At 48.8% G+C, this 10,932-nt stretch overlaps 1 protein-coding gene across 1 annotated transcript in view; it reads right to left on the reverse strand.

Moving 5' to 3' along the window:
- znf407 (zinc finger protein 407) overlaps positions 1-10,609 on the reverse strand; it is a 35,337-nt gene extending 24,728 nt beyond the window's left edge. The window contains exons 1-2 of the mRNA XM_034528506.1: positions 10,596-10,609; positions 9,158-9,336 (exon numbers count right to left, since the gene is read on the reverse strand). Of these exons, the coding sequence (XP_034384397.1) occupies positions 9,158-9,336; positions 10,596-10,609 (193 nt within the window). The remainder of the gene's footprint in view (positions 1-9,157; positions 9,337-10,595) is intronic.
- Between the last annotated feature and the right edge of the window lie 323 nt (positions 10,610-10,932).

Consider the following 10,932-nt stretch of genomic DNA (forward strand, 5'->3'; position numbering starts at 1 on the left):
TACGTGTGTACGTGTGTAGTGTGTACGTACGTGTGTACGTGTGTGTAGTGTGTACGTACGTGTGTAGTGTGTACGTACGTGTGTACGTGTGTGTAGTGTGTACGTACGTGTGTGTAGTGAGTACGTACGTGTGTAGTGTGTACGTACGTGTGTATGTGTGTGTAGTGTGTACGTACGTGTGTACGTGTGTGTAGTGTGTACGTACGTGTGTGTAGTGTGTACGTACGTGTGTAGTGTGTACGTACGCGTGTACGTGTGTGTAGTGTGTACGTACGTGTGTGTAGTGTGTACGTACGTGTGTAGTGTGTACGTACGCGTGTACGTGTGTGTAGTGTGTACGTACGTGTGTGTAGTGTGTACGTACGTGTGTAGTGTGTACGTACGTGTGTATGTGTGTGTAGTGTGTACGTACGTGTGTATGTGTGTAGTGTGTACGTACGTGTGTGTAGTGTGTACGTGTGTGTAGTGTGTACGTACGTGTGTAGAGTGTGTACGTACGTGTGTGTAGTGTGTACGTAAGTGTGTAGTGTGTACACTACGTGTGTGTATTGTGTACATACGTGTGTGTAGTGTGTACGTACGTGTGTGTAGTGTGTACGTAAGTGTGTAGTGTGTACGTACGTGTGTGTAGTGTGTACGTACGTGTGTGTAGTGTGTACGTAAGTGTGTAGTGTGTATGTACGTGTGTGTAGAGTCTGTACGTACGTGTGTGTAGTGTGTATGTACGTGTGTGCGCACGGCGGCGTGCGGTAGAATAATCTCCCGCGGCGCGGGGAGAGAACACAAAACAGAAAGGAAGGACAACACAACCACGTAAAGGAAGCCCCTCCACTGCAGCCTGACAGCTGTCAGTCAGCGTGAGTGGCAGCTCGTCTCGCCCAGAGAAACGGCATTAAATGGGGTTTCCTGATAAGGCGCCGCCAGTCACCGGCAGCGCCGCGTCCGACCAGAAGGAAGAAGAAGAAAATCGAGACGGGGAAATGAGCTGCTCTTCCGTGGGCCACTTGAGTGCTGTCAATCAACATGACTGGCAGGCTCACATGTCGCCAGTGGAGAGAGCGGTGGAGGAAAAAAAAAATAGATTAATGTACAGAGGAAGGAGCGGGGTGTGGGGGGGGGGGGGGCAGCATTAAGCCCGGCTGAGAGAAAATGAATAAATATGATAAATATGATAATTGAAATGATGAGATTTCGGTACTTGGTATTGGATTCCGCTATGTGCCCAAAGGGATTAGTCCTTCATTCACTGTCATGTTCAGCCCTTCGGTCCCCGACACACACACACACACACACACACACAACACACACAAAAACACACTGTTGTCCGACACACACACACACACACACACACACACACACACACACACATGCTTACAGAGCCGAAAAAAAAAAAGTTTCTTTCACACAACGATCTTATTCCACCAGGTGGGCTGTTGTAGGTGTAAAAACTCTGAGGCGAGCACGAGGTGATAAACCTAAAAAGTAGCAGTCTGCGAATCCACCGGGAAAAAAATAATAATATATATATATATAAAGAAATAGGTGAAAACCGCGTCGGTAGCAGCGGGAGAACTTTGTCCCGTGAAGACAGAAGATGTATGGCTCGGGGGAGATAGCAGCAACAGTAAATCATTACCTTTTTACAAACGGGGCCTTTGTAATAAAATGCATGGGGGGGGGGGGGGGCGGGGGGGGGGGGGGCTTTATCAATTCAGCCAGATAGCATTCCTGATCCCTATCGAGAGGAGCCCGAATCTGTATTCCTCACTACGAGTCCAGGAGGGAGAGGGGTCTGAGACCTGTATTGTGTGTGTGTGTGTGTGTGTGTGTGTGTGTGAGAGAAGGTAAGTGTGTGTGTGTGTTTGTGTTTCACTGAGAAAGACATCTGTTAAGGCCTCTTATGCCTGCAGGCCCAGCCGTGACAGAACCAAGATCTATTTTCTTACACCCACAAACAGAAAGACATGCAAGAGTGTATGTGTGTTTGTTTGTGTGTGTAGCAACAACAGCCACACACACACACACACACACAATCTCTTTTACGTGCAAACATACACACTTAGTCCTTGGGGCAAAGAACTATAAGATTGGAGATGTAGTTCTGTGAGAAACCGTGTGTGTGTGTGTGTGTGTGTGTGTGTGTGTGTGTGCACGCGCAGAGCTGAGATGCTCTGCTAGATGTCAGGAAGACACTGACAGATGACATGTACACACACACACTCCCAAACAACACTTGTCTGATAGCGGTTAAACAGCAGAAGAAGACAGACAGCGTGGCGCACACACACACACACACACACACACACACACACACACACACACACACACACACACACCAGAGGAAAGAAAGCGAGTACGGCTTCGGTTGTAAAGAGATATCAGCGCAGCCCGGGGCGTTAAAGTGCCCTGTTGCATTGTGGGACATTTATACGAAGCACGGTGACCAACGACTGCAAACCATCGATTCTTACCGACTGGTCACAGAGGTCACTGAATAATAATTAATAATAATAATAATAATAATAATAATAACATTTAAAAAAAAAAAAAGGCTTGATTATTAAAAGTACACAATTGATTGGACGCCAGCTGATCAGGCGACGCCCACATCGAGGACCCGGCTTCCCAAACGCTGATCGCGGCATTATTTTTCAAAGTGTCCAGTTCAGGTCCAAATACATAGGACACAGCTCTGCTATGGAAACACAACCCCCCCCCCCCACCCCCTTTTTTATCACAGGTGTCAGAAGACATTTCATGGCCGGTGCGTATGTGTGAATTTGCCACACCCCTTTTGAGTGCTAATTTACCCTTTTAGGTTTAATCTCCCAGTGAGTGGCTTTCCTCGCCCTTTAATTAGACTATGGGGAGTCGACACCAACACTAAACACACACTTAGACTTCGAGACACGCACACAGACTAGTTTCTCCCACACACACACACATATATATATATTTACACACACAGACACACACTCGGAAAAGCTTGCAGTCCCAGACTCGAGACACGCTTTGCTAAGACAGTCCTCATCAGCCCTCTGTGGGCCTCTTTCACACTCTGGCTCCCCTCAACGGAGTCACCAAGACAGGACGGAGAAGTTCTCTTAAAGGGAGGGAGGAGAAGGGGAAAAAAGAACGAAGTGAGATATATTCTGCACTCGTGAGAGGACAGAGAAGAGGTGCTGGCGGTGAAGGCGTTCATCTCTGAAACCTTTTTTCCATTTCAAATCTATTTGTCAAGTTAAAGCTGCATTAAGCCACATCAGATTTTGGCAGACAGGGAGCGGGGAGGGGGGAAGGGGGAGATGCTTTAATAACTGTTTTTAACGTTTAAAGACTTCAAAGATGTCGGTGCTATGTGCACTCGTTGGACCCGAATAATGTGGTGAAAACAATTTCGAGGAGATGCTTGAATTTCACTCATTAGTTTCAGCACTAAGTTTGTGATTCAGACGGAAAGCAGGAATATTCTTCGCACAAAGACTTCTTTTTGCACCCGTTGATGAACATCGTCGTAGTCCTAATAACTAATAACTACGACAGAAGAGCTTTCACGGTAGTTTAGGACAGAAAGCGTCTGAGCGTCATCAATCGGACAGTCGCCCTAATTATCTTCCTCCTCCTCCATCTACAAGTGCGTTTGGTTCAACACTCAACTCAACTTAACACGAAAACTCTCCTCCTGGTTCTGCAAACAGATTCACCCAAACCAAACTGGGCACTAAAGAGGGAAACACAATAACAGCCGTGGTGATAGTGACTTGTTATGTTGGAAATAAGAGGGCACTTAATTGGGGTCTGATCGTCTAATAGGCAGCCCCTCTGATTACCAACTCTGCACATCGGCTTAAATTAGCCTGCTGATGAGCAGCCAGGGGATTCAATTATGCTGGGGGAAAAAAAAAATAAGGGTCCCTAATAGGACACTGTATCATAAAACATGGGATTGGGCTGGGTTAAAGTGTTGGTAATTGGTTGTTTAAGTTGGGAAAGTTGAGCCTTCTGGTAATTGCAGACGCGGAGACGTCTGGAGAGCCACCGAAGAGGCGACGCGCAGAGGGCGAGAGGAGGAAGACGAGGGTCCTTGGCATAGCGGAAAGGAGCAAAGGTCGTGGTGGAAGATCTCAGAAGTGCACTTCAGCCAATGAGGGTGTAGATCAGGGAAAACATGTTGGTACTAGGAGCCGTGTTTACTCAGTTAAAAAGGTCAAGACGGGGCAAGTGAAAATCAGGAGTCTGGCCTCGCAACATGTCCTCCTGAACAATTTATTTATTTTCCTTCTCGTCTTCCTTTTTTTAAAAACTCGGCTCGCTCCCTCTCTCTTTCCTCCCCCCCCCCCGTCTCAGACGGGTTAGCCGTGGCTGGATATGGACGGTGTCTGAATTGAGGAAGAAGGAGGATTGGATTATGGATGAGTCTTTATGGGAGCCGGCGGCCTGTCTGGTCTCATATTCACTGTCCTGCACAGGAGGAGCAGCCCGGCCCGCGAGCACCCCCTCACCCTCACCCCACCCCACCCCCACCCCCACCCACCACACGTCACTCACGCGAAGGTGCTCGCGTGTGCGTCTACATGAAAGTGTTTTCCCGACAAACGCTCCCTGCAAACATATAGCGCAAAAAAAAATAAAACACATATCTTTTGATTAAAAAAGAAAAGAAAGCACGTTATATGAACGATCTTCTTTGGGATGTCGAGTGAAGAGTGGTAGTTTGTTTGAATGATTCGCGCGATGCGCTCCAGGGAATCGGGTGCCGGTCTCAAAAGAAGACGTTTTGCTCATTAACGACATGAACCGGTTCAGAAAATGAAATTTCATCTCTACGCGTGGTTACGGGGAATATTTACTGGTGTCCTTCTCGTGCCCTTGAACATCCAACTTTCTATCCTCCAGAAACGAGCATGAGAGGAAGAAGAACCTCCTCCGACCGAGCAACCTCTTCTCCGTCAGGATGACATGGCCGACGTGGACTAATCTGCAACTTTGGAGGACGGTGCAAACAACCTCACGAGCAGCGCTTATCAAGGGGCATCAACTTGAGGGTGGAGGTCGACCCGGACCGTCAATGCCGCTACACTTCCAGTCATCGCCGTGTTGGGAATCCACGCCCCCTCCTCCCAAATAAAAGAAAGAAAAAGAAACTCTGTCTGTGATGGCTTAAAGGTGACGGGGACACAATGCAAACATCACTTTGCATTCGGAGCAGCCCACAGACCTGCTGCCCCACCGTCTCCACCCTGATTGGATGCGACTTGTCAGACCGGGGGCTCTGAATGGCCGCTAAGCGGCTGAGCGGAGGCTCTCGGATTGGCGCCGGCAGGAAAGGGGAGGGAGTGGAAGACGAGGATGAAACAAAAGGCCGTTTGTTGTTGCTGATGGGTGATAAATGCAGCCGGTTGGGGGAGTTTTCACGCTCATTGGAGCAGGTCATTATGCAGGAATTGCTGCTTGCTCGGCCCTAACCGGCACCGTGTTGGTTTACCGAGACGCCTGCAACCGAGCGGGTGCATTTTCCCCCTAAGCCGCTCGGCTACCCCCCCCCCCCCCCCCCAACACACACCCCTTGTTGCAGGTCTCCTGAGACACACTGAGCAGCTGCTTCTCAACTGTAATATCTGAACCACGACTACATACTGTGTGGATGGGAGAAGAAAAAAAAAAAAGGGATTACAGTCGGGCCCTCAACGTGAGCCGTTCAGGACCAGACGAAGCCGAAAGGTGTCCACCCCCCACCCCCCCCCATGAGGGAATTCTCCAATTAACACCCCAACACCGGCTCGAGCTGATCGACAAGTTTCTACATGCAAGGCTTCGCGTTGTGCGGTCGAGACCACGGCTGCCCTCGGAATAACAAACACAGGCGTCGCGTCTGTGTTTGTTGTCCTGTTGTCCATCAAGGGCGAAGTTTCTGAGCTCAAACGAGTCATAGTGTCTCCTTTTCATCGCAGGTAAACGTATATGGTTGACTTTGCGAGACAGCATCGGCACAACGAGTCCGCTCCCCCCCCCCCCCCCCCCCCCCAAGTTAATCCGACTTCTTTCCCCATTAATGCCCATCATGTGAACGCAACATAAGGACGGTGACACAAAGACGCCGGTTCATCACGAACGCTGACGACTTGATGTCCTATAGGTGTGTTGCATTGTCGGGGTGTTTTCCTCTTTCTTCTCTCCTTCACACACACACTGTCTTTCCACACAGAAAACGTGTCACATGTAACACGTTGTTATTAGAAAACAGATGTTGATTTTATCGCCGGTGTCTGCGGCTTCTTTCGCGACGTCGACACGGTGTCATACGCGCCGGGATTACCGGGACGCATTTGCATGACACGCGCACCTGTCCTCCGCAATCGCACACGCCGCTGTAACACAATACGCAAGTAGAGAGTAATGTTTCATTACATGACGAACAGAAGGTGAAAGCGAAGGGAGGGGAGCCGGGGATGCATAACTTAAGTAAAAGCCATCCAAACCCATATTTGTTTACAGATTTTGTTTAATAAGGACAAAATATATGCAAACAAATGAATTTGCCTGTGGTTGTAACTGTGTATTAAGATCATCACTTACAAGGCCAGGTCTCCTCCAGCCTCGCTACAGTAGCCATCCATCATGCATTATTAAGGAAAATGGAATCTGCATGAAGCAGCAACAATGCCTTGAAGAAGTTTATTTATTTATTTGTTTTCTTTTATCTTTTTTTTCCCCGGCACTTAGCAGCAGATCCGAGCGCTCGGCCTCTGTGAGCTAATTACAAAGCATTTGATCGCCATGCCTGCGAGATGTGCAATTATAACCTCGGTTGAAAAATATAATAAGGGGAATATTTCTAAAAGCACAGTGGGATGATGATGCCCCGGCAACGCTAACGGTAGCTCACCTGTGTGTGTGTGTGTGTGTGTGTGTGTGTGTGTGTACGCAACGTCGCGTCTTCGGGAAACCGGACAGGAGGCTTCATGGGAACGGCAGAGAGAGAAAAGAAGGAAATATGCCACAGCTGCTGCAGTCAAAGCGTATCTTAACGAGAAAAAGAAAGTTGGACGCAGACGGGTAATTTAGCAAAGCCACAGCGCTCCGGGGTACCTGTGGCTCCGGTTCTATCTATGCCGAGATCACACCGCCACCTATCTCTCTGCAGATCGCACAGGGAAGACAATTGTCATTACCATTTTATTAAAATGTGTCCTATCAGCAACATTTTTTCCCCTCACATCTTTTTTTTCCTCCCCCCCCCCCCCCCCCCCCCCTCTCCTTTAATTCTAATCATCATTCCCCTCCATCACTTGCTGGGTCTAATTCCCTCTCTTCCTTCCTTTGCAAAGGACCTCTGCTTTCATCCCTGAGAAGGGCTTTAATTCCAAGTGCGACGCTGAATAAAGAAGGGAAGAGAGGGGGATAGAGAGAGAGAGAGAGAGAGAGAGAGTGATATGGAAAGACGGAGCAGCGGTGGAGACGTTCGGCTGTCAATCAATCCGGCGCGAGGGGCCGTGACTCGGGTGCGTTTGATCTGTGTCTTTTCAAAGGGGGAACAGCGGGACGGGCCATCACAGGTGATTTGCCTCTCGCTGCTGGCCCCCGGTGCCACTCTGACAGAGAGCAATCACAAGCAGGTTAATTCAACATCTACCTTCTTAATCTTTTTTTCCCCCCGTCTCTTTCTTTTGGTCCCGTTCTGTCTACTTAGATGAAACACTGCTCTTTTCCGCTACCGCCCCCACCTCTCTTTTAGCCCTTTTGATGGAGGGAGAGATCAGGGGTGCACTTCCAATGCCTTTTCAAACCCCCTGCACATTGATTGCGTCTGTTAATCAGGTAAACCCCAGGTTGATTAGTAATTTTTTTTTCTTCTTCTGCAAACCTGCAATAGTTTATTTACGCCTCGTAACGTTTTGAGCCAAAGAAGTAGATCCTACTTTTCACCGTAATCGAAGGGAATAACGTTCTCCTCCCGTCAGTCTTTTCGCTGGGTTCATATCGGTGGTCGTCTGGCGTGACCGGAATATGAATCAGAGCGTCATATGATGACATCTCGAAAAGAAAAAAAAACATTGCCGCTCGACTTGACTGAAGGAGGAGGAATGCGGGTTTTTTTTTTCCTCGAGATGAATGAAAGATGATGCACGTTCCCCCCCAGACCGAGATCTGACCTTCGCTCGTAACACTGACAAATGAAAAAAAAAAAAGGCCCGAAACGGTGCAGTGCAGTGTTTGATGGAGCGAGTACGATCATAACCACCTCGGAGATGAAGCCACAGCATGCTGGACACATCTCCTCCTGTGGTCGAGCTGTTGCGTTCTCAAACGGAGGAAAATGAATCTTCTCTGCCGAAGGTCAGCCGCGCATAAGGACAAACAGAGGTGAGGGAAACTCTGGAGAGAAAGGGTACGAGGAGGAGCGTGAAGGTGTGCTTTGGTTAAAGGTGAGAGGGGTATGGAGAGCGCAAAGGTAAAAAGGTTGTGGCCCTGGAAGTGAAGACGTTGGGTCATTGAATTAGCGGAACAGAAATTATACCAAGAATAAGCCTGTTTGGGAAATTAAAAAAAATAGGACCGATGAAATAAAATAAAAAAAAGACGTCAGCACAAAGACGCAACTCCACATCCATTCAGCCTCAACAGGAAATAAGCCACCGCACTTCCAGTTCTGTCCCCGCATGGCCTCTTCATCCAACTCCAACTGCTTCTAAGGTCAAAGGGATAACAGGATAAAGGCTGTCCTCGCTGCTCCCCTGAAGGACAAGCACTCGGCCGATTGGATTTGGTGGCCTTCGAGGACAAAGGGAGAGCACTGGGGATACAAAAGGAACCAATAGTGGAGGAACACGATTTCATCTGTCTCTGTGCCCTGAGTGATTGGCAGGGGCGACCGGAACCAGACGTCTTTGACTGCCACCTCTTTGTGTCCGGGTGCCCTCCATCAGCTTGGAGTCCATCCATTGACCAGAAAACACACTCTGGAAGGTTCTGGAAGACCTGACCTCAGTGGATGGGGGGGTACGTGGTGTGTGTGTGTGTGTGTGTGTGTGTAGGTCTTCACATGGGAATGCACAGGAGAGTCAGAAAACTCTCGGCGTACAGCAGATATAAACAAAACTACTTTAAAAAGGTCCAGTGTTTGGTGCCTTGCTCGAGGAGATTGAATAAGGTTTACCTGCATGCAGGTAGGCGAGGTCTGGGTTCTCGATATCGGGGTGACTGGCCTTCAGGTGGTTGCGGAACTCCATGGGGGAGTTGGTGGCAGAGTTGCACTTGGGGCAGTTGTACATCTTCACGCCCTCGTGTTTGCCCGTGTGGAGAATGTGCTTCCGGATGTTCTCGGCACAGTTGGATCTGAGGGAGACGAACGACAGGTTTTATAAAAAAAAAAGATTAAAAGATGGAGACTCGTGAGAGAGAAAACACGAGATAAACACTTGGCAACTTTCCCAAGAAAAGGTTCGCTGCGGTAACATTTTGTTTTGTTGCCACACACACACACACACACACACACACACACACACCGGGCTTTGGAGCTGAGGGAGCAGCAGTGTTTGGATAGGCCTCTGTGAAACAGGCCCTTAACCAGCGAAAGATGAAAGACCGCTCTCACCAACAGCGAAAACACAACTCGTTACACAAACAACATTTACATCATGCAAACAAATTTTTTGACGTTAAGTCACGCTCTCTCGTTTTCCTTTTTTTAATGTTTCTACTTCCAGTTGGTTCAGTGTCTAATGGTGCTGGTGGGAGCGGTGGGTGAGGCTGCACGTGGATCTGGAGGCCGACGGAGACGAGTGTCGAAGAGATCCGTCACGTGTCTGTTGCGAATGAAAGGTGAAAGGTGTAGAAATAGAGGTGTGTGTTTTGCTCGTGTGTGTGTGTGTGTGTGTGTGTGTGTGTGTCTCCGGGCTGGTCAGATAGGGCAGGCCAAGCAGTGAGCTACTGCAGGGTGTACGATGTAATGATGTCAGCTCAGAGTCACACACACAACCCTCTGCTGATTAATGATGCTGCCTGACCTGCTCTCAGGCTCTATCTAAACCTTCCCACGGACACACACGCACACACACACACGCACACACACACACACACACACACACACACACGTGTTGCCGACGCCCTGAAAGGCCAAGACAAACACACGCATACATACATTGAAATAATCAAACCCGACTGTAGTTTAAGCCCAAAGAAATTTAAAAAATCTCTTGATTTGACACAGGTTAAAATATACAGACATGTATAGGCACACACACACACACACACACACACCTACACACCCGATGGGCAAACACATAATGCATCATGCAAGCAAGCATGTGCAGTGTCGAACACCGGTTCACACACACACACATAAACACACAGCGGCGTGCGTTGATGGATGGGGCACTCGTGCTCAGTTTGGACCTGACATTCTCGGACAGTATAATACGCAATTACTCTCCCTTATCACCTTGGCCGGGACAATAAAGCCTCGCAGTGCCATAGCTCACGCCAGCCGAGGAGAGAATTTGTTTTCACTTTTGCAGAGACACCTCTCTCCATCACGGGGCCACAGACCAGCCAAGCTCCACTGGGGAAGAAGAAAACCAGAGCAGAGCCCTCACTGGGTTCTGTTCATGCTGTGTGAAACGAGCCGATGGGGAGCGACGAGGGCTCTTCACTAAACTGAAGGCTGTAGACGACGTCCAGATCACTGGCTAATACACCGCCATATAATTCAAAGGATGTATCTCTAGTTCACGCTTTCAGGTCGCTCCTGGCTCACAGGAAGTGATGCAACCGTAAGGGAATCAACGCCACGATACTGTACGAAAACACCAGGCTGAATAAAAGGAGCCGCATACGATGCACCTTGGATTAGGCCTAAACCGTGAGGTTCAAGATCCAGATTTCTGTTGCCTGAGGGCGCACAGATCGGGACGTTAATATTTATCTACAATC

This window comes from Cyclopterus lumpus, chromosome 25, assembly GCF_009769545.1.
Source record: "Cyclopterus lumpus isolate fCycLum1 chromosome 25, fCycLum1.pri, whole genome shotgun sequence".
Lineage (NCBI taxonomy): Eukaryota > Metazoa > Chordata > Actinopteri > Perciformes > Cyclopteridae > Cyclopterus > Cyclopterus lumpus.